This window comes from Pseudorca crassidens, chromosome 12, assembly GCF_039906515.1.
Source record: "Pseudorca crassidens isolate mPseCra1 chromosome 12, mPseCra1.hap1, whole genome shotgun sequence".
NCBI lineage: Eukaryota > Metazoa > Chordata > Mammalia > Artiodactyla > Delphinidae > Pseudorca > Pseudorca crassidens.
In genome coordinates, this window is record NC_090307.1 from 25,286,798 (window position 1) to 25,310,507 (window position 23,710).

Consider the following 23,710-nt stretch of genomic DNA (forward strand, 5'->3'; position numbering starts at 1 on the left):
CATAACATAGAATTTACCATCTTAACCATTTTAAGCGCACAGTTCAGTGGCACTAAATATACTTACAATATTCTGTAAGCATCACCACCATCCATTCCCATAACTCCTTTCATCTTGTAACACTGAAAGCGTATACCCATTGAATACCAACTCCCCATTTCTGCTCCCCCCAGCCCTGGCAACCACTATCCTATCTTCTGTCTCTAGGATTTTGACAACTCTCAGTCCTTCATACAAGTGGAATCACACAGTATCTGTCTTTTTGTGACTGGCTTACTTCACTTGGCATAAGGTCCTCAAGGTTCATCCATGACCCCAATTAGACTTTAAGCTCCTGGACCACAGCTGCTTTCTGTTCTTGTGTCCCCAAAGTGGTCAAGCCGGGCACACACTAGGTCCACCTCAGATGCCTGTCAACTGATTAAAGAGACTCTACCCTGAGAGATAGAGGCCCTGCTGCCTCTGTGCCTGAAAGACTGATTCCCAGATTAGGATGTCAAGATGGATTCACCAACCTAGGATTTGAGGCCCCTGAAGAGTGAGGAATGCAGGATGGAGAGAGAGAACCACCATGAAAAAAGGACGGGAAGGTCACAGCTAAACCCAGGACTGCAAGCACCTCACAGGGACGAGCACAGTTCACCTTAAAAACAGCTCAGGAGCAGTGCGAGTGCACATAAGTCTCCCTCCTGGTCCGGGGGCTGGAGTCTTGGCCACCACCCCTCATAGCGGCGGGGGGAGGCCATCTACTCTCTGCCCTGTGCTGTGGGCAGAGGGCCCTGTGCAGAGAGAACCACAGCTGAGGGAGGTGCCTGGGCATCTCAAGCTCAGGCCCCAGCCTCTTCTGAAGCAGCATCCCTGGCAGGGGACCCACCAGCCTCAGGGACTCTGGGGGTCCAGGGACAAGGCCCCACTGGCTGATGAGTGGGAAAGAGTGACAGAGCAGCAGTTGCTGGAGGGGGTGCCCCAGGCATTTGCAGCAGGAGATACTCTGTAAAGGGAGCCCCCCCCAACCTCCCTGCATGTGCAGATCAACCTCGAGGAGCTGGTACCATCTCCGATCGGAGGTGAGAAGCATTTTTTCAGTACTTCATAGTTTATAGACCCTCTCCACACATTTTTCCTGATTGAAGCCCTACGACTCTCACCCATCCTCGCAGGAGCCCAGAGAACTTGTTCCTGAGCCGATGGAGATAACCTGAACCCTATTTTACATGCTGGAAAACTCCAAAACCACTGCAGTTCCCAGCAAGCACCTGGCTACTCAACCCTCCCCCCATCACCCTCCCATCAGCTCAACCTCTGGTTCCGGTGACAGCATCCCTCAGCCGGCGGAAGCCTCTGCTCTCACCCCTCCATCTCCACAGGGTAGGTCTCATTACTCCTCATGAGCACCTACCTCCTGCCTCCACTCCCTCCCCCACACGCCGTGGCTCTGATTCTCGGAGCTTAGGAACAGAAGTGCTAGGATGAGCCCCTCACAGACCGAGGGGCTGCAGCCCACACTCTGCACAGTCCTGGGGAAAGAATAATGTGCACAGCCTCCCTGGAGGAGGCGACAGCACTGGGCAAGAATCAGGACCCTCGGGCCGCTGAACAGGATGTGGCTGAGGGCTGTTGGCAAGCCTGTGTCCTCTCTTGCTGAATACAGTAGGAGGGTGAGCCCCACCAAGGCCAGTGCTGTAACGGGGAGGGGGAAAGCGTCTGCAGAAGTCCACAGTGAAAATCCTGGTCACAGAGATGACTTACTTATCGTTGCTCCATCTGACAAGATGACTGCAGCACGTAACAAGAATCTGGACACCTCCTTAGAGTTTGTGGCAATGGGATGTGACCGGCATATAATCACTGCATGTAACCTTTTACCAACAGGGGCTGGAGAAGGGGCCTAGCTCTTGGAAACAAAATCTGTGTCCTTCAAGTTTCAGCCCAGAGAGGGAAGACCCTCACCTGCAGAGCCTTCCTTTCTGTCCCTTGTTGAAGCCGAGGTGGTGACCCAGGCGATGCCCAGAGGGGCCAGGACTCACCGGCAGGGTGACTGCTGCCACTGAACTGACAGCCAGGAACCTAACAGCTTCTCACGTTCTTCCCCAGCGCCCGCCGGCCCTGGGCTGACGGCACCCAGGCGACCCTGGGGCCACCTGCCACGTTGACACACGTCAGCCAAAGCCCCTGAAGCCATAAAGTGCCTGGATGCTCCCCGCTTCTTGAGCTCTGGACGCCAACCCTCAAACCTTGCAACCCCTAACACACACGCAGGGCAGAGACGATGGCGGCGGGAGCGTGGCTGTTCTGCGCACTGCTACGGGGGCCTCGGCATCCTCCCTGGCACACTGGCAAAGCTGTGTGTTGGTATGCGGCTCAGACACCGTCTGTGAAGGGGCTCTGGGGCCATACCAAGCTGCTGAACGTACAAGATTACATTCCTCTTTGGGCCGCTGTGCTCTTCCTGGACTCGGAGAAAACAAATCTCCTTTCCACCCACTCCGAGTCTTTCTCTCTGATGGGATCAGCTCGAGAGCCTTCCTCCCTGTGGCTCTGCTGTTTCCTCATCAGCTGGTGCCCCCCAAGCCCACGGCACATCCGGCACATACCCCAGGGGTTGATTCCCTTCCTGATCTACTGTGTGCTCCAAGTGGTGTTCTAGAAACACTAACCCGCTGGCTCACAGGTGTCAGTGTGCGTCGGAATCATCCAGGGAAGGGACTGAAAATGGTTTAGGTTTAGGGCAGGTGGAGCGGTGCATGCAACACGCTTTTGGAAACAGTGGATATTAAAAAGTTTTGTGGGGGACAAAAAGTTTAAAAAGGCTCCTCGGTCAAATATTTGGGACACACAGAGTTAAAAGAGTTGTTAAATAAATACTTTATTGCAGAACTTCTCAGTGCCTTTATTGGTCTTAGATGGATGCTGACTCTTCAAGTAGGTGGCAGCACACTATGCAGCTTTTCCCAAACTCCTCTGGCCAGAAACCCACCCCACTCTTCCTTTTCACTCCACACAGCATCCTGCAGGACTATGGTTCCCCCACTGGGAAACAGACATCTTCAACTATCTGTTAACTCTCTTCCCCCATTAGTCTGCCATCCCCTCAATTGCAGTAGCCCTGGCTTCACTTTTCTGTCGTGTCCCCCTGCCTCCTCACCCCCACCACCTTCCTTGTCTTGGGATGCAGCATCATTCATTCTTTTTTTGTGTGTGTGCAAGGACTCAGTGGCCAGGTACCGAGAGCTCTCCACAAAGCCTCGCTGGCTTCTTCGAGAACATTCTCCAGGTTGCAATTCCACAGTTGGCCCTGGTGAACACGGCTTTCCTCTGAGTCCCACCCCTTCCCTGGCCCTGAGGTCACCCAGCCCCTGCCAACACCCCGCCAGGTTGTTGCAATGCCAAGGTTCTGAGGAGCCTTATCCAAAAAAAATCACCGTTTTCAGTGGATCGTTTTTTAGCACTTAAACGCTGCTGAATCCTTCACAACAGCTTCTTTTACTCACAATTAGGGGGCCCCTTGACAGGGTGAATCGTGCTGCTCTCAGAACAGATCACAAAGGGATAATAAGCACTTTAAACCATGTGGAAAAAGAAATGGAAACGGCCTGCCCACGGGCAGGGAGACTGAAGCTGCCTCTGAAAGGGCCACGTGGGTGCACAGCTACCCCAGGTCAGGGACGACAGATTCCAGAGAACGATAACAGCAAACACTGACGCAGCACTCACTGTACACCAGGCACCACCCGAGCACTTTACATCTGTTACAACCCTCGGAAGCAGCTGTTGCTATCACCATCCCCATTTCACTGATGAGGAAACTGAGGCTCAGAGAACTTGCCCGCATTCACACAGCTAGTTCCCAGGAACGCATATGAGTGTGGACCAGAGTCTGTGCTCTTAACCACTGCACTCTGCAGATATATTACTCAAATAACTTCTGACCCCACTGTCGAGTTTCCCATAATGCAGGAGCATACCCACATCCCTACGAACATTTGGGTTTTCCGAGTTCTTCTCTTGGGAAGGCAGCGCTGGTGCAGGGAGTAAATCACTTGCAGTGAGGAAAAGAAGGAATGTAGGGGTGCAAGATAGAATGTGCAGGGTCGGGGGGCTCCGTGCATGAGTGAATGAAACAAGATGGGAGTGAGTCACTGTACAGTAGAAAAACATGCCAAGTCAGGTGCAATGGGAAAAAATGACCCTCTTCTATACCGTTGTTTTTTCTTTATTAATATACAACTGCAGAGTCATTTCTGCTTGTGTACGTGTGTGTGCACAGGTATGTGTGTGTTGACAACCCCAGGCTGCAAAGGTTTAGAAATAAGGCAGAGTCTGGCTAAACAAGGCAGGGGGCAGCAGGAGGACTCCCCCCATTAATGGGAGGGTCACAGGCAAAGTTCCAACTAGAGGATGTCCGGGCATGTCAGTCTGAGTTTCCCCAGCATGTCTGCTGCTGGGTCAGCCGCACCAGAGCTGGCCAGCCCGAGACTGCGGCTGCAGCACCAGGAGGCTGCAGGGACCAGGGCCTGAACTCCCGGACTGCAGAACCAGGGGCCAGCTGCTGGTCGTCAGCTCTACAGGGCCCAGCCTGGGCACCAGAGACATGAGGGCGGTACAGCCCCTGCTCCTGGGAAGGCTCATAATCCCAGTCCATTTCCCCTTCTTGGTGCAAAATGTTCTTCCATAGATTCTGTCCATGACGAGGGCCAAGAGCAAGCAAACCCCACAGACTCAGGGCTCCCGGGGAGCCGATAGGGAGGGCTATCCCTTTAAACAATGGACAAGACCTCTCTCCTTCCTCTCCAAGGATGCCCTCCCAAGTCCCCTGCCCCCAGCCCCAACATATCACCCACATTAGTGGGTTAACACAGTGCTAGGCACTGTGTGGCCACAAGAGGCCCGAGGTGATCGTCCCTGCCCCACAGGTCTTACCACCTAGCTGGAGAGTCACAGAAAAGGAAAAAAACAACTGAAGACAACACGCAGTGAAGCACCATGTGATACGATGCATGCCACCCACGCTGCGGGCTCCAGGGGAGACTGTGGCTCTGGACTCCAGGAAAAACTTCCCGCAAGTAACAACACGGATGGACTGAGAGTGGGGAAAGCAGGAGTCTAGGCCTGTAAGCTGCTTCCTGGGGCCCCATGAGGGTTGCTGCAGCTCCACAGACCTCTTCAGTATCCCTCTTCAGTATCATATTGGACAAGCATGGTGATTACCGAGTTGGGGTGGAGGCGGGAAGTAGAGCCTGAGACACCAGGAGAGTGTGGTGCATTGTACAGGATGTTTGGAGACCAAAGAACTCCAAAGGCATCTCCTGGGCCAAAACAGGGGCTTCCTGTAAGGCCAGGTCCAAAACTCCTCTCAGACCCAAACCACCAGACTTTGAGGGTGACCTGGGTTTGCTTGAAGAGACAGGAAGTGAGGACCCAAGCACAGATCAAGGGTGGGGCAGGGCAGGGCCCAAGGGAGAAGCAGTCCTGTCCTGGGCGCGCGCGCGCGCGCGCGTGTGTGTGTGTTCAGCATGTTCAGCACCAAGGACAGCACCCCCACGTGCTGGTAGGAAAGATGGTGATGGACCCCCAATATTTTAATCTTCCTACAATAGAAAGGCCTGAGGCAGGAGAACAACAGAGCAGAGACCGGAAGACAGAGCCTCCTGAGTGCTACCAGAGCTGAGCTCAGGAGCAGAAAAGGCCGTTCCTTTCACTCTGGAGCTTTCCTGTCTGTCTGTCCAATCTGTCCCTTCTCTCTCTACCCTCACTGTCTTTGAATTAAGACCCAAAGCCCAAGGAGGAGTGGGAGATAATGACTCCCTGTGGCCAAGTATATTTCTCCAGTCTCTCGGCTAATTAATCATGCCTTAGGATTTAAATGGCAATATTATTAGTACCTACCGTAGACTGGGCCACAGCAGAGCCCACTTCTGGTTGGCTGCCTGTCCAGCATCTGCTAAAGTAATGGGGGCCCATTCAGCTGTCCCTAGCCCCATACCTTGCCCATGCCTCTGTGCAGAGAAAGGATCTCATCCTCCAAGGCTCCTCGCTAGGAGGCCTTCTTGGAACTCTCCAGTTGCTGGAGATATCTCCCTACCTGCCAGCGCCAGACTCAGAACCACACAAGGCCAGGGAGGGAAGGGGCTGAGAGATCATCTGGCCCAGGGCTGACCTAGGAGTCCTGCAGAGATGCTCCCAGAGTGATGAGGTGGATAGAGTGGAAGAGAAAGCGGGTGGGTGCCTTCCCCTGCCTCACCAGACAGTTCTGCCCTTTTGGTTTTCTACCTGAGATTTCCTTGAAAGACTGTGATGAAACAAAAGGTTCTGTACTTTAAAACATTTAACTTTTATTTTAGATAATTGTGGATTCACATCTAGTTGTAAAAAAGAATAGAGATCCCATGTGTCCTTTACCCTGTTTCCGCGCCAAGGAAAACCTTATAAAAGCATATAGGTCAGATCACATCCAGGGTACTGAGAGCAATACCCTCTAGAACGCTGAACATCTCCATCGGCACAAGGATCCTTCCTGCTGCGTTTCTGTACCCACCCCCTCCCCTAATCCTGAAGAACTGCTAACCTGCTCTCCATTTCTATAATCCTGTCATTTCAAGAATGGTATAGAAGTGGAATCAGAGTATGTACCTTTGGGGGATTAGCCTTTTTTCACTCCGCATAATTCCCTGGAGATTCATCCAGGTTACTGCATGTGTCAAGAGTTGATTCCTTTTTATTGCTGAGTGCCAGAACTTACTTAACCATTCACCTGTTGAAGGGCATCTGGTTTATTCCCAGCTTTTGGCTATGACGAATAAAGCTGCTATAGACGTTCAAGTCCAGGATTTTGTGTGAACATAAGCTTTCATTTCCCTGGGATAAACACCCGGGATTGCACTTGCTGGATCATATGGTACTTGTAGGTTTAGTTTTATAAGAAACTGCTTTCCAGAATGGCTGCACCACTTAACATCCCCACCAGCCACGTGTGAGTCATCCAATTTCTCTGCGTCTTCACCGACATTCGGTGTTGTCACTGTTTTCTGTTTCTTTTTTCATTTTAGCCATTCTGACAGGTGTATAGAGATACCTTGCTGAGGCTTTAGTTTGCATTTCCCTAACAGCTAACAATGAACATCTTCGTGTGTGCTTAGTTGCCATCTGTATATCCTCTTTAGTGAAAAATGTCTCTTCGTGTATTTTGTACATTTTCTAATTGCAATGTTTTCAATGCTGAGTTTTGAGAGTTCTTTACGTATTCTAGATGCTTGTCCTTTGTCAGATATATGTTTTGCAAAATCTTCTCCCTCTTTGTAACTTGTCTTTTCATGCTCTAAACAGGGTTTTTCCCAGAGCAAGAGTTTTTCATTTTGATGAAGTCCAATTTCACATCTCAGTGTTGACATTTATTGTCTTCATTCATTCACTTTGGAATCTTCCCAATTCTTGGTATGACAAATGATTTTTGATTGTAATCAGGACACTTTCATGTTATGTAATGAGACTGTGAATCTCATTTAAATCTTCTGTTTTAACTGGCTTTTTGTGGTACCACTCTGTCAGGGGAAAGGGGGGGTGGGCACGACCTCAGTACTGTCAGTGGAGCATTTGTCGTGGCTCAGTGGAGGTAAGAGTTCCAGGACTCCACATGGTCCCCACTGACCCTGCTATGGGGGCCTCACGACCACCGGGCAACAGTGCAAGTCCCAGCTCTCTAGTAGAACCTCCTCTGACTCATGCCAGCAGGGAGGGGAGGGGCACCTCTATCCTGCTGAGTGGGGGTGGGAGTCCAGGTTCCCCACATGGCCTCCAACAATACCATGGGGGCAGGGAGCTTCTTACCAGCCAGGAGAGATGAAAGTCACAACTTCCTACTTGACCTTCTCTGACACCACACTGCTGAAGGAGTTAGGGGGCCGCATTACAGCCCGGAGAGTGTGGAAGTCCAGGTTCCCACTGCTTATTTGCTTGTGACGGTGGGGATGGTGCTATAGTTTTTTTCTGGGCTGTTTGGCTGGAGTAGAGCAGCTATTGTCTAAAAGTTTTCTATCTTGCTAGACCTAAGCTTCTGTTCTTTTCCTGGATCTAAGCTTAGAGAGAATAAGCTTTTATTGGAACTTTCAAAAAAAAAAAATCTGTGTCCACTGGCATTTCCTGGTTACCCACATCTTCAGCTTCAAGTCTGGGATATAGGAGGCAAAAAGAAAACCCACGGAGGTCACTCCTGTGTCAATACTCAGGTTCCAAGGTCTCTAGCTGGTCTGCCTTCTCTCTCTGTTTCAGAATCTTCTTATATTTGTTTTATACAGAATGTTCAGGGTTTCAGTTGTACTTAGCAGGAGGAATACAGAAAAGAACATCTATTCCATCTTCCCAGAAATAGAAATCTGTATTTTTAACAAAACATTTTGATGACCTTAAGTCTAGTTCACCCCCTCATTTTTCAGAGGAGAAACTGAGGCTGCAGCTAGATGACGTATCTCACCAGTGATGGAAGAGTGAGTCAGAGGTACAGAAGCCAGGACTCACGTCTCCTCACTCCAGTCCTCCAGACAGATGCCGTTACCATGACAGCATGGCTCCTCCCCATCCATGCCCGGGGATCTGACCTCCTCTACAGACGCCAGCTGCAGCCAGCTCCCCTCCTCTCGGTATTCACACGCGGCTCTAGAATGTTGCCTGTCCACTCGAGAAAGTCTTCTTTCTCTAAGCAGACTCTGGGTACTCTGAGGGCAGAGACCAGGCCACATGGCTCATACCGTTTACAGCGTGGGCTCAATGAACAGCTGCCGACTGCTCTCCCTACAGAAGTCGATCATCAATATTGTTTGGTAAGCGTTGTATCCTGGTTCCTCCAGGTGAGCTGGAGCCAGAAGTCACTCCGAGGACGGGGACAGATGGTATCTTCTGGAAAAGAGAGTCTCACATGCTGGGAGCAGCAGAAGTACACAGATCATGCCATGTTCAGTTTGGGGAGGCTTATTAAGAGGAAATATAGTCTACGTTTATGGTGCTCCCAGAAAAGTAACCCAGGATGGGACAGGACGTGGGAAGCAGTGTGTCATGTCCCACACTTCTCAGCACTGTGGTTTAAGTGCCCATCTCCCGCGCCCCCCGCCCCGCCCACTCTACCCTCCACATACACAGAGACTGCACCCATTGCCTTCACCATCCCGATTCCTGGTTCCTAGCATGGTGGCTGGCACACGGGCCCTCAACGATGACGTGCTGGTTGGATCAATGGATGAAAGAACAAATAAATAATCAAAGGAAGAAATGAACCACAACAAAAGGAAATAGCTGCAGGAATGAGGATGCTTAGCCTAGAAAGCAGACTTGCCATGGCAGACTGTGGGGGAGGGGCTAAATAGCCATGGACAAAAGGAATCAAACTAAATCCATCAGCTGGAGTTATGAAGAGGTGGTCTGGGCTGAATCAAAGACCGACATTGTTATCAGTGGAGCTGCGTCACATGCTCTGAGATGCCTTGTGAAGCAGTGAGTTCTCCATTTCTGGAAACGTCCAGCAGCCCAATGGCCTCATGAAGCAGGGGATCCTGCACTGCAGGGAGTTGGATCAGGTGACCTCTGAGCTTCTTCTCATCCTGAGAGCCCACATCTTTAGGGTTCACTGGAGACCTGCCTAGCTCTGGATTTAATGTGGTAAAGGAGATAAGGGGGGGAGGAAGTCAGCCACAGCCCCTGTTGAGTTTCCACTAGAAGTGGAGCATGTGACAATCATTCTAGCCAGTCACCAAACAGTTCTGGCTTCCCTGGTCCAGGCGTATAGTAGGATTCTCCTATTTAGTGTGTTTATGGTTGGGTGGGGTCATGTGACTAGTTCTGGGCAACAAGCTAAGAGTGGAAGTGCTGTGTGTTACATTTAGGTTGGAGCATTGAATTGCCTCCAGTGCTCTTTTCCCTCTGACATGGCAACTGCTCCACCAAGCTGGGTCCTAAATGGATGGCTTAAAGTTACTAAGATTCAGAGCTGTTTGTTACTGCAGCATTTCCTAGGCTATCCTGACTGATACAGGGGGACAGAATTTACCTGTAAGGAACGACAGAGAAAATACAAGCCATGCAAGGTACACAAATGCATGGGGTTGGACAGCAGCTCCAGCAACTCAGCGGGGTGTACAGACACCCCATCCCCCACCACTCTGGTAAAACCCAGCACTAACCAACAACTCCAGCTGTGCCCGCTCCTCCTGTCTAACATCCCAACATCATGGCCAACTTCAAGTCTCTGCTAACACCGCTTCTTCTCTCTTCAACTTTTTCTCTCTTCCCTTCCATCTGGTCAGACATCCTACCCGTTCCTGAAGGCACAGATCGAGTCTCATGTCCTGCAAGCCATCTCCCTACCCGCAGAGAGCACCAGGGCCATTCCTTGGGATGACTGCAGTGTCTGTGCTCAGGGCATCTCTTTGGGGGTCTTACCGTGTGTGTCTTTAGTCTGTTTCATGTTCACTAGCCTCTGCTCTACAAACAGGTAGTGAGCTCAAAGGCTCCAGCTCAGATGTGAGCCAAGCTCACAGCAGGTGGTCAATAAACGCTGAGTGAACAGAGAGCAGTGCCATGAACATACACACGATATTTCTTAATTATTCAGAGAAGCTGATTAAAAATCTGGCCACTTTGACTCAGATATCATTTGTACTGAGTTTTTAGACTGGCTCTGAACCAGATACTATAATTCCTCAAGGGCAGCAAGATGACTGGCAGAAAATTCCTTCTACCCTTTTGGGCCAGAGGTAAGCAGTGCATTTGAGGCTCACCTCTGCCTACCACCTGTCATCTCTTGGGTCATGGTCAATGCTGACATGTAGGATATACCTAACCTGCAGGTTGACACAGGCATCAGGGTATGTGGGGGGAACAGTAGAGAAATCAGGAAAATCCAGACCTGCTGATTTTAGCAGCCATTTGGACCCACTTCATGGAGACACAGAATATAAACAGTGAAAGATGTTTCCAGAGAGGCTCAGAGGAGTCTCATTTTGTGGAAGAGGCATTGGAGTGCACGCCACACCTGGGTCAACATCTGGTTCTTCTGACCCCTGGAACAAGGTTCTTTTCACTCTCTCCTGATGCTTCGATTTGCTACCGGGCATCACAGGTGGAAGAGGGGAGTGCCCTTCTCTCCTCACTCCAGGGAGTATGGGATCACAGCCTGTCAGCCGGGACTCAGGACACCATTTCTGACACATCCCTACCTTTCCCAGGGCTTTGCATGAACCTGTCTGGTAAGACGTGTGCTCATCAGGTTCCCAGCAAAGATCCCATCACTTGCTCGACAGCCAACACCGTGGTCCAACAAGTCCTTCGGTCAGGAAGTCCTTCTCAAGGTCTAATCAGAGGCACTGCTGCTGTCTGGCATGTCAATTTCCTTTCCTTGGCATTTCTGTGCCGATGGAGAAGACCTGTTTGCACCTGACTCCACACAACCTTGCACACGCCTTCAGCTTCCTTCCCTGAATGCTAAGTCCTGGGCCGGCACCTGGGGATGTCGTCTAAATGCACTGGGCTGCACTCTCTCATTGCAGGTGCCTTCCTCTAAATCATCTCCGGGCACCTCCCCTGTTACAATAAGGTGGAAACTGTAATCCGACCTCCTGAGTAAATGACTAGGTGGCGGACGAACTCTCTTGGAAAGATGCTGCCAGGAGGCCAAACAGTCCCCAGTACAGCCGAGTCCCGACTACAGGCAGTTAACGGGCCTCTTCAGGACTATGTGGAACCCATTTTTTTGTTCTGGACTCTCTGAGCCCCCTCCTTCCATTTCATGGGACTCTACCTACCCTGGCTTACCTCTATGTTGTGCCTCTGAAAGGGTTCAGAGAAGGCAAGGGGTTTTTTTTTTATTCATTAATTAAAACAACAAAAATAATCCCAGTGCATGACTAATCCTCAAATGCTGCCTGCACCCAGCTCCTCACTCAGTGCATGGTCTGTGACTCACCACACAGCTTCCTGGGCAGAATGCAGCACCTCAGCATCCTCCTGTGGGCCCCACTGTCCTGGGTCCACGTGCCCGAAGTGGGGCAGTCAGGGAAAGTGCTGGAGCAGTCACCCCACTCTCAATCTAGCCTCAGTTTCCTCCTGAAATTCTTCCCAGGGGTGAATGTGGGATAGTAGAGCTGCCCCATCCTCCCAATGACTTCCAAAAGCTCAGCAAAGTTGGTGTGGCCAGAGGAACAGGACCCGCTAGGGAATGACTGCGTAGACCGGGTCTGAGCCATCTCAGGTATCATAATTGAGCACCTACTGTGTGCAAGGCCCTAGGCTGGGGTGGTGGTGGTCAGGGATGTAAAGGGAGCCCTGGTGGCGCCCAGCTCAAGGCCCACCAGCAGGCTGAGGGGACAGGCAGATGTACATATGGAATATCCTGATCACACCGTGGATTGGTGTGCAGGTGAGGGTGTCTGCCTGGTGGAGAGGGTACAGTGAGGAAGCCGGTGGGTGCTCATATGAGCTGGTCCAGTGTTCCTACATCTGGTGGACCAGGCTGAAGGGGCCCTTGAAGGCTGTATGGGCAGCAGCATCCCGTCAGATATGCCCCCAGCTAAGGCACTCTTCAGCCGGCAGCTCCCTGGTTCCCCCTCCATCAGGGGGCCGCTCCAGGGCAGGGTGGGCAGGGGCAGCTGTCTCTGGTAAATTGTGGGGCTTTCCTTATGTCACTCAAGGGATGCTGACCAGCTTTGATCCCTCCACCGGAGGGCATCAGGAGACGACTGCTTCACGGACTTCCTTGGTGGTCCAGTGGTTAAGACTCTGCTCTTCCACTGCAGGGGGCGTGGGTTCCATCCCTAGTCGGGGAGCTAAGATCCCACATACCGCGTGGACAAAAAATTTAAAAAATTTTTAACTTTTAAAAGAAGATGGCTGCTTCTTGAGGGGACACCAGAGGCTCCTGGAGACGAAGCCCAGGGTGGGTGCTCCCACTGGCAGGAATGTGGATGCGGACGTGAGCCAGCACGGGCCATGGGACAAGGGCAACACCCCAGAGAGGGCAGAGCATGAGAAACAAGGAGGCTGTCCCAACACGGTTGAGCTGCCATGCCAGCCCTGAACACCCTCCCAGGAGGGTGGCGAGAGAGAAAGAGACTTCCGTCTTGCTTACATCACTCTATTGTTCGTACTAATTAACTGAGTTATGTCTAGTCAGGCCTTTCATCACCGAACCAAGGTGATGACCTCAGGAGACCTCATTTCAATCCTGTCTCTCCGTGCAGCGCGGGGTACAGCGTCCGGGGCCTTCCAGGAGGGCCAGCCCGATGCCACCACCTCTGCTCTGCCTGCCCGAGTGCCTTAGCTCTGGGCCACCTGAGGTCTGGCCACGCTGTGCACATTGTGTCTCCTGCCCTGCACTGGGCATTCTTTTACACATTATCTTCTTGCCCTTCAGGGGCCATGCTCCAGGCCACTACAAACACTCCCCAGCAGAGGAATCTATGAAAACTCCCTCCGCAAACACCCTGAACTCTTGGGCCCGCTGAGCTTTCCCCGGCTCTAAGCAGCTTCTCACGGCACAGGGTGTGACCTCACCAGGACTCAGGCGGAGCAGCCTTCCCGCTTCCCCCAGCTGGCTCGCCGTGTGGGGACACCACGGGCTCTGAATCCAGAACACACAAGGCACGTGGCACGTGGGGCTGAGGCCGTGGGGCTGAGGCCGTGGCTGTCCCTCGGTGCCCCGGCTACTCTTCCGCTTCTTGGAAGCAGATGTCTCCCCCTTCCTCCCTCTGAGACGATCAGACAGACTACACGGGGGAGGTGGGAGTGCCAATGGCCCCATGGCCTGTAGGAAACCCCTACTATGAAGCCCTCGTGTTCCGGGCACATCAGGGAAGTAAAGCGGGTTTACATCCTGAGAGCCCGCCTCACCCTTCCTGGGGCTCGTCCCCTATAATGGACTTATGCTCAGTTCCACCTGCCAAGAAAGGACCTAACAGGAGCCTTTTACAATTTCTTCTTTAAGTTCAGTTGCATTTCGTTTTGCATTTCATTCAGCCCCTGCTTACCCCAAGCCAACTGTTCAGCTGCTTCTAAGACGGGAGTCGGGGTCAGCTGGTCTTCATGGTGCCAGGGTACCCCTTCCCACAAGCCCCCGGCCCTGGCCAACACCCCACCCACCCTCCTCCAGGGGGTGAAACCAGCTGTGAAAGGACAGCTCAGAGTGAGGCAGGCAGATGAGAAGCAAGTGGGAGGATACGTCAATCTCATCCCCCTGGAAACCTGTCCAGAGTGATGGGAAAATGGGACCAGAGAGAAAGGGTGGGGAGAGGGGACCCAGAAAAGAAGATAAAGGAGTGAGAACAAAAAGGAAGACTCTGAACGATTCCAGAACCAGACATCTACTGACTAAATTAACAGAGAGCTGTTTTTTCAGTCTCTCATTTACCAGCCTCTTATGTCCCCATCCAAGACTTTCAACCCTTCCCTGAAGCTCTCTCTCTGATTTTTGAGTCCCCAAATCCAAGTCCACCTTTGCTGCTGAAATGTTAAGAGAATCTTCATGTAGGAAACCCCAGATGATTGGCAGACACTGGTGACAGTGCCCCTGATGTGTCAGGCCTTCAGCCAAGAGCTGGAGGGGTTTAGGGCGTATAAACGGAGTCCATGACCAAGCACCAGCAGTCTAGTGGTGAGGACAAAAGACCTCCACAGAAGGCTACCTACTACAGGAAGACAAGGTAAAGGGCCGATGAGGGGACGGGACAGGCAAAGACCTGGGTTCAAGTCCCAGCTTGGTCAGCTCATGACACCTCCATGGACCCCAACTTCCCTGTCTGTAAATGGCATGGAGAAGCTAGAAGGATCCTCAGAGGCCGCCGAGTCTCCTGGTTTTTGTATGAGGAAGCTGAGGACACAGAGAACTGTCACCAGGTTTGTGGCAGAGCACCCCACCCTGGCTTTATCATGGCCACCTACTTAAGAATCAACGAAACACACACACAAGCATCTCGTCATGTGACAGAACTGTCCAGGGCAGCTGCCCCGACACCACCCCCCCATGGTATAGCAAAGCCCTACAGCCTAAGAAAGATCTGGAACTGAGGCCACGGCCCACCTTCCCTCACGAAAGAATAGAGAAGAGTTGGTTTCATCAGCACCATGGACCGAAGTCAGACACAAGCAAGTGGGGCCAGGCGATGTGTCAACACAGGTGCTTTGGAACTGGGAGCAAGTTACTGCGGAAGCCCATAAAGCCTCCCTCATCTCTCTGGACAGGTGCAGGGGGAGGCTGGACTGCGGGTTGGGGATAGACGGAGTTTTCGGTCTCTGATCCCACCATCTCCCACAGGTGGGATGAGGTATCAGCAAGAACAGCTCGACAACCAGAGGATGTACGGGACCTGGGGGTCACCAGGGACGGCTCTCGAGGAGCAGCTGCCTCCTTCCCTCCGGGCCACACGACCCGCACAGGCGCCCCCTCAGGACCTCACAGGGAAGCAGCAGGGGGAGAAGCAGCGGACTCCAGCCTGGTCCCAGGAAGCTGGTTGGCTTCCCTCACACCCACAGCCTGCCCCTTCCAGTCCTCTGCAGACCTGGAGCAGAAGCGATCTCCAGAGTGCGCCCCCACCCCACCAAAACCCTGGGACCCATCATCATCGCTGATGCGCGAACCTCCAGTTCACTCATTTTACTGCTGTATGATATTCCACCGCAAGGATGTATCACAGATCACTCACTTTATTGCTGTATTACAGTACCTTGTAAGGATATATCACGTATCATTTGTCTATTCTCCTCTCAACGGATCAGTAGTTGTTTACAGATGTTTGTTATTATAAATAATGCTGCTACTAAAAATAAATCTTATGAATCTATGTGTTCTGGGCAGGGAGGGCTTCACTGTGGGCTGCATATTCAGGGAGAACTTTGCAGGGGGCAGACTGCACCCTCCCCTGTCCCATTTCCCGCACTCCCACATCACCACCTCTCAGGAGCACCACGGTGAACAGCCCAGGAACCCAGACAGACAAGACCTCGATGACCCCCAGATGGAGCACGGAGCTGGCTCCCTACCTGCTGCAGGGGGGCTCGCCCTCGGGAGAAGGAGTAGCTGCAGTCCAGCTGATCACTGCAGTCCGCCGTCCACTGCAGGGAAGAAAGGAGTGGTCAGTGATGGCTGGACACACAGGCTCATCTTCACTCTGCCCTGGTCCCCCAGGCACGGTCCCGCCCTGCTGCAGTAGAGCCAGTAGGAAATCCTGCTCAGCCGTTTTCGAAGCCAAATCTTTCTGTACCAGCAGGTCCCACTTGGCATCTCCCAGTGCCACATGGAGGTGGCCCTTTGGCGTATGTGTGGGGAAGGCAAACTCATTTCCTACCACCTAAGCCCCCCGAAGTGATGAAGAGCAGCTACCTTCCAAAGCCAACCGGACAACACAGAGGGTAAATATGAGTTTTGAGAAACCAGCACCATGTCTGACCACCTAACCACTCTTCAGCCCACTAGCCCCCTACAGTGTCAAGGCTGGAGCTAGAGGAGAGGCATGTATGTGTGGATCACACCGTACACCCAGCCCCAAAGTACGGTGGACCTGTGGACTGACAGGAGAGCATGGCATCGGGAAGAGTCCCAGACTGGCCATCAGAAGCCCAGTCCCACCACCGACCTCAGGGGCCTCATGTGCCCCGAAGTGTGATACGACAACTACCAGTGTAACGGTCCTCAAACCCTGCCACGTAGGGGGTCTCTGGGTCCTAATCTCCACCCACTGAATCACTCGCTGAGGGCAGCAACTGTCTTCTCCATTTTGACAAGCTTTCCAAGGGATGCACCAGAAGTTTGAGAGCCACTGAAATCCATGTAATCTCCCAGGCTTCATTTGTCATCTATAAAATGGGGACAGCAAGGCTGGGTGACTCTGCAAGGTTGAAATGAAGGGACTTTGTAAGCTACACAAAATCTATATATAAAGTAGTAGTAAGAGTACAGCTCTTCCACGGTAATGTGTTATCTATATATATGGTGGTGCTTTTATTATTGTGTTAAATGTTACGTGGCTCTCCAGCTCACGGTGAACATTGATCTGGACCTACACCTGTATGATTCATAAAAAGCAGAGGAGCCCAGTCTCTCTCTGTTTGACACACTTGGTCAAAACTGTGCGTGAGTGTGGATGGCTCAAAGCCATCACCGTCCTGGATTTGTGAAACCTTGGCTAGACACACCCTCCCCCGACTGTGGGTCAAGGGCATGACCTTTGTATAGGAAAGACATTTTATTACAACGCCGATGATACAGGCTGGTACAAGTGTACTCTACAGCAGTGCTGGCCAACGAATAGGAACCGCAGACATAATTTTAAATGATCTAGTACCCAGATTTAAAGAAGAAAAAAGAAAAATTAAACTTAATAATGCATTTTATTTATCTCAATATATGTTTATCTCAATAGGTAATTGATATAAAAATGATCAATGAGATATTTTACATACTTCTCTCCATACTAAGGTTTTGAAATCTGCTTAAAGCAGGTCAATTTCAAGGGCTCAAGAGCTACATGTGGCTAGTGGCTGCCCTATTGGACAGCACAGTTCAGTTCGAAGGAATTGGCAAAGGCAAGGTACCAGTCCCAAGAGAGTGTGCCCTCAGAGCCACTTCTTGCCCATCCCGGCTCTGTACTGCAGAGGGGCTGAACCCTGCAGACTCAGCTGGGTTCCAGCTGGGCTGGGCCAACGGGAGACAGGAAGAGAGAGAAGCCGCGGTGTTTCTCCCCATCTCTCTATGCTTCAGGCAGCATTACCAGCAATGACTGGGTCTCCTTCAAGGCTCCAGCCTCACCAGATGGGCCCTCTGTGCACGACCCCTAACGCTGGGCTTTGGCAATACCATCTCCTCCCTTTGTGCCTCAGGCCTAGAGGTGCTAATGGCTCCTTGTGGCTGTTTAGTTTCTCAGCTCTTTTATTATCTGGGTAACCAACTCCCTGGGTTAAATTCCCTCTGTCTGGATATTTGTAGTCTCAAAGCATCTCTGCAAAGGTATTTATTAAATTATAGGAGAAGAAAAGGGAAAAATGAGAAATCTATCAGATACCACCTTAAACCAAGTGATCAAGGATAATATTACCTGTAATAAAACATATTACCACCGTGGACTTCCCAGCGTAATGCCCTGAGAAGGGCCATGTCACTCCTGAGGTGTTCTTGCCAAAAATGCACGATCTCAATATGATCGTGAGAGAATATCGGGCAACCCAAACTGATGAACTTTCCAGAAAATAAATGACCAATACTCTTCAAAAGTGTCAAGGTTGTAGGGATAAGAAAAGACCACGGGAGTGTCACAGGTTGGAGGAGAATAAGAAAGCATGACAATTAGATGCAAATTTGAATCTTGGAACAGAAAAAGGACATTAGTAGATAAACTGGTGATATTCAAATAAAGTCTCATTGTACCAATGTTAATTTCTTAGTTCTGATCATTGTACTACGGTTATGTAAGATATTCATATTAGGGGACAGGTACATGGGAACACCCTGTACTATTTTTGCACCTCTGCTATGAGTCAAAAGTAACTTCAAAATAAAAAGCAATCCAGGGACTTCCCTGGTGGTCCAGTGGTTAAGACTCTGTGCTTCCACTGAAGGGGGTGCAGGTTGGATCCCTGGTCAGGGAACTAAGATTTTATACACCGCGTGGCACAGCCAAAAAAAAAAAAAGTAATCCACATATGTATATATGTGTTTATATATATATATCTGTAAACTATTTGAACTACTATGAAAACAATCCCTCTGCTTTACTGCTTTCTATACTTGAGTGGCTTCTCCTTTCCTGGTTGGAGGCTGGCTGACAGTGGGGAGGATGGTCAAGGCACGCAGTGACTACCGGCCCGGAGAGAACTAGATCCTGCACTTCTCGTCCCGTCTCAGGACAGCCTTGCAGAGAAGGCTTCCTCCAGTGGGGCATCCCAAACACTTCAACCCCAGCTGCATACCGCTGACTTGACGTCTCGCACAGAGGTGACTCGAGGGTGGGCACACCTCCTCCTGGGGTCAGCGTGGTCCCCGCGTGGTCCCTGGCAGGGCGGGGATGGGGTGCCACGCTGGCTGCTCCTGACAGGCGGGCACAGAGGGGCAGCCGAGGCTTTGTGACAGCCACGTGCCACCTCAGCCCCCTGGCTAGGCTTTCCCAGAGCGATTCCAAGCTCCGATGAGACTGCTCTGCTTTGTCAAAGGTCATCCTTAACTTTACGCTGGCCAACCTTCCTGAGCGCCTTTGGTGTGGGACCTGCTACCAGCACTCCCTTCACGGGGAGGGGAGGTGAGATGTGCAGTAACAGTAACGCGGGGAGGGGGAGGGCGAGGCTGAGAAGGGACAGTGTGCTCTCGGAGGGATTCCCTAGGGAAGGAAAGCAGTGGAGCCCGGATCCCTGGAGAAGAGTGAGCCCGAGTGTGGACATGGCAGGGGAACACTGGCCAGCTCAGGGGCAGAGGGCAGCAAGCAGGACTCTCCCGCTAAGCGGTCAGAGACTCTTCCTGGGTGGAAAGAGTCCGAAGGCTTCTGTTAGGGGAGGGCGTCATCAGAGCTGTGCTAGAACAGGCTGAACTGGCCCGGAGTGTGGGTGTGGGGAACCCACTGGTTGGGAAGCTAGAGTCCAACATCCAGGTTTCCACTGGGAGAGCAGGCAGAGACAGAAATGAAGAAGTGGCTCTGAGAGCATCATACAGTTAAGCAGTGAGCAGAGGGCTGATGTGTTTAGGAAAGCTAGCAAGATAGTAAAGTCCACAGAAACCCACCCCACAGACCCAGCCATGGCCCCCAGGGAAAGCTTTTGGGGGAGGGAGTGTGGTCCAGCTGGGTCCTGCTTTCCTGACCCCCAGGGAGGAATTAAATGTGAGTCATCGCAGTTCTCCCAGGAAGTTGTACCACTGGGCCCGTGTGGCATCCAACCCCCCAGCCACATCCGCTCTCTGCTGCTGCCTGACCCTACAAGCCCCCGGGAGCGCTCCCTTCCCCGTTCAAAGCTCCTCCCCGCTGCTGGGATTCTGCTGCCCACGCTCTTCTTTCTTCTTAGGCTGCAGCCACCACCACCTCCCTCCCCTTTGCCTTTTCTGAGCCACCGCCTAGAAAAGTCTCCAGACACAGACCTTCCGGGAACCGTCCTTATCTGTATGAGATGATTCCAGAACAAGAGAAGTGCCCCCTTGGGGAACACTCTCCTCGGCCCTGCCCCTATGCCTGGTTCAGCCAGGGCATTTCTCCTTTGAGGTGAAGGGTTTACAGCTGGGAGCAAGTTCTCTGGGGGGACCTCTCCTGAAAAGGTCGTTGAACACAAAGAGGCAGGAAAAGTGGGAAATCTGTATGTATGGGAACAACGAACATGGAAGTCACAAGAGTGGTTTTGGGTCTTCACCATAACTGCTATGATTTATTTCTTAATTTAAAAAGATGAAACAAAGATGGCACAGGGTTAAGGTTTAATAAACGGGAGTACAGATGTTTAGTCTGTACTCAAAACAGATGCTTATTCTATTATTCTCTGCTTCTATCGGTACACTTTAAATACTTCATGCTAAAAGAACTAAAATCTTATTATCAGTCATTTGCACCCCAGGATGGACAGTATTTTTGGAGCAGACTTGATGGAGGACAGAGGAAGTCACTGAAAGCTGAGGGAGGATGAGCGAAAAGGGAAAAGCCCCAGGCTGGGGGCGGCTGAACGTGCTAAGGATAAACGTCCCCCTCCGGTGGTGTCTGAAGTCCCCGGGGCTCGTCACTCCAGACATCAAAGTGTATCAAGGCCAGAGCCACACCGTCAGGCTGAATCAGCACAAGAGGAGAGGAAGAGATCAACTGATAAAACCAAACCCATAAACAAACAGATGTGCAAATGGGAACTTAGTATGTGATAAGGACAGTGTTTCACATCAGGGGAAAGGAGAGACCATCAATAAACACAGGGACTGAGACAACTAGCGAGCCAGCAAGGAAAAAATGACCCTAGAATCTGCCTCCCAGTACCATGCACAACACATTCCAAGTTGGTTAAAATCCAAGATACAAGTTTTAAACTCCATCAAAGTCTAAAATTTTGTGTGACAAAAGAAATCACAAACACAATTAAAGACAAGTAAGAAGCCACTTGCAACATGTGTAACAAAGGACTCATCCCCAGAAAATATAAAGATTTCATTTAATCCAGGCACTATTCTAAGCCTGCTACTTACATTAACATTTACTCCACATAGATCCCAAGGCCCATGTATTACCCCCACTTTGCAAATATGGAATTTGAGGCATAGCATGGTTAAGTAACTGAGCCAGGGTCACACAGCCAAAAAGTAGCAGAATGAGTAAAGGGGATAAATAGGTATTAATTCAAAGAGCCAGTCAAAATGTTGGAAACTCAATGTGACGTATAGTCTTGCGTTAGATGTTGAACCAGAAATTTTTTATTGTAGTAAACTATACAAAATTACCATTTTAAATATTTTTAAGTGTACTGTTCAGTGTCATGAAGTACATTCACACTGCTGTACAACCACCGCCACCATCCAGTACTCCAGCTCCATCCGTCCGCAGCACTTTTTCATCCCAGACTGAAACTGTCCCCCTCAAACACTAACTCCCCATCCCCCCTCCTCCAAGTCCCTGATACCAACCATTCTGCTTTCATTCTCTATGAATTTGACTCTTCTACATGCCTCATAGAAGTGAGATCATACAGTACTTGTCCTTTTGTGTCTGGTCTATTTCTCTTGGCATAAAGTCCTCAAGGTTCATCCATGTTGTAGCACGTGCCAGGATTTCCTTTATTTTAAGCCTCAGTAATATTCCTCTATGTATGGACCACATTTTGTCCATCCAATCGTCCACTGATGGACATTGGGGTTGCTTCCACCTTTTGGCTATTGTGAATAATGTTGCTATGAACATGCTGTACAGGTATCAGGTCACGCCCTTGCTTTCAGTTCCTTTGGGTGTATACCCGGCAGTAGAATTGCTGGATCATACAGTAATTCTATGTTTAATTTTTTGAGGAACCTAGAATTTTTTTTTAACTTTTGCTCTAAAGGATATTATTGAGAAAACTGGTGAAATAAAAGGTCTATAGATTAAATAATTGTACTGTATCAATGTTTATTTCCTATACTGTAATTATAAGAGAATGTTCTTTTTATGGGGGAGTAATATTCCGTTGTATATATGTGCCACATCTTCTTTATCCATTCATCTGTCCATAACGGATTCACTTTGTTATAAAGCAGAAACGAACACACCATTGTAAAGCAATTCTATTCCAATAAAGATGTTAAAAATAAATAATAAATAAATAAATAAAATACCATTTAAAAAAAAGAGAGAGAATGTCCTTGTTCTTAGGAAACGCACAGTGAAGTGTTTAGAGATAAAGGGGAAATCTCTCTCTGTACAGAATCTATTGATCAATTGATCTATCTATCTATCTATTGAGAGATGAGAGAAAAAATATAAATGTGGTAAGATATTAACACTGGAGAATCTGGGTGAAGGATATGCAGGAATCCTTTGTCCTATTATTATAATTTTTATGTACATCTGAAATTATTTCAAAGTGAAAAATTATTTAAAAAGCCATCTTATCCACGGCTTATTAATCAAGAGGGTGCCAGGACCCCCCAGGGGGGCGATTCGAAGGTCTAGTGGGAACCACTGCTCTCACCCAACGTCCTCTTTTCCCGGCGAAGGGCCTGAGAGGAGATGGGGACAGCCTCCAGATGGGAGCTTCTCAAAGTCAGGAGCTTGTTCGACTGCTTCCTCTGGGCTGGCACAAGGGCTTACTGACCAGGAGAGGGGGAACAGAGGAGGTGGGAGCAGAGACGGGCTGGCAGCTCACGCTCTCCTCCACAGTGATACTCCAGGAAAACCTTGTGTGTGACGGGGAGGGGATGCTGCCCAAAGGCTGAGATTTGAGAGAGGGAGAAAGGCTTCTTGCTCCGATCTTAAGACAAACTAACTAACTAACAAGAAACCCACACACCTTCCCTGCTGTGGAGGCAGCTTAACGCGGTGATCAGGAGCCTGAGCTCTCGACGCAGCGAACGTGAGTTCATATTCCTGCTCTGCCTCTTACGCTGTCCCTTGGGAAAGTCTCTTCCTCCCTCAGACTACCTCCCCCAAGCTGTGATAATGACAAAAGCTGCCAGAGCAGAGGTTAAGCGTATGGCACCTGGAGCAAGATCATTTGGTTCAAACCTCACACCGACCACATATGCCCTGTGTGACCTTAGGCAGCACATTCAACCTCTCTGTGCCTCTGTTTCCTCCTATGTATGCTGGCAACAGTAACAGCATCTTCTTCACAGCATTGTGACGTAGAGTAAATGAGTTACACGGACACCCCTCCGTGTCCTTTGGTAGCTCCTCCTCATGGTCCCAACTTCCTTTTTTTTTTTTTTTTTTGCGGTACGCGGGCCTCTCACTGTTGTGGCCTCTCCCGTTGCGGAGCACAGGCTCCAGACGCACAGGCTCAGCGGCCATGGCTCATGGGCCTAGCCGCTCCACGGCATGTGGGATCCTCCCAGACCGGGGCACGAACCCGCGTCCCCTGCATCGGCAGGCGGACTCTCAACCACTGCGCCACCAGGGAAGCCCCGGCCCCAGCTTCTTAGAGCTCAATCTTTGACCCTCTTGTCTAAGCTCCCTCACTCCTTGGGCTTAAAATGCCACCCACATGCTACTATTTACAGGTGTGACTCTCCAGGTCATTCCCCTCTTCTGAATGCCAC

The 23,710-nt window shown here is 50.7% G+C and overlaps 1 protein-coding gene across 7 annotated transcripts in view; it reads right to left on the minus strand.

Annotated features, from left to right (window-relative positions):
• The window catches only part of CTIF (cap binding complex dependent translation initiation factor), a 313,070-nt gene that overhangs the window by 201,534 nt on the left and 87,826 nt on the right, over nt 1-23,710 (minus strand). For 6 of the 7 annotated variants that reach the window (XM_067699148.1, XM_067699143.1, XM_067699146.1 and 3 more), the window contains exon 3: nt 16,015-16,086. The exons of the other annotated variant lie outside the window; for it this stretch is intronic. In XM_067699148.1, coding sequence (XP_067555249.1) covers nt 16,015-16,086 — 72 coding nt within the window. The remainder of the gene's footprint in view (nt 1-16,014; nt 16,087-23,710) is intronic. 7 annotated transcript variants of the gene reach the window in all.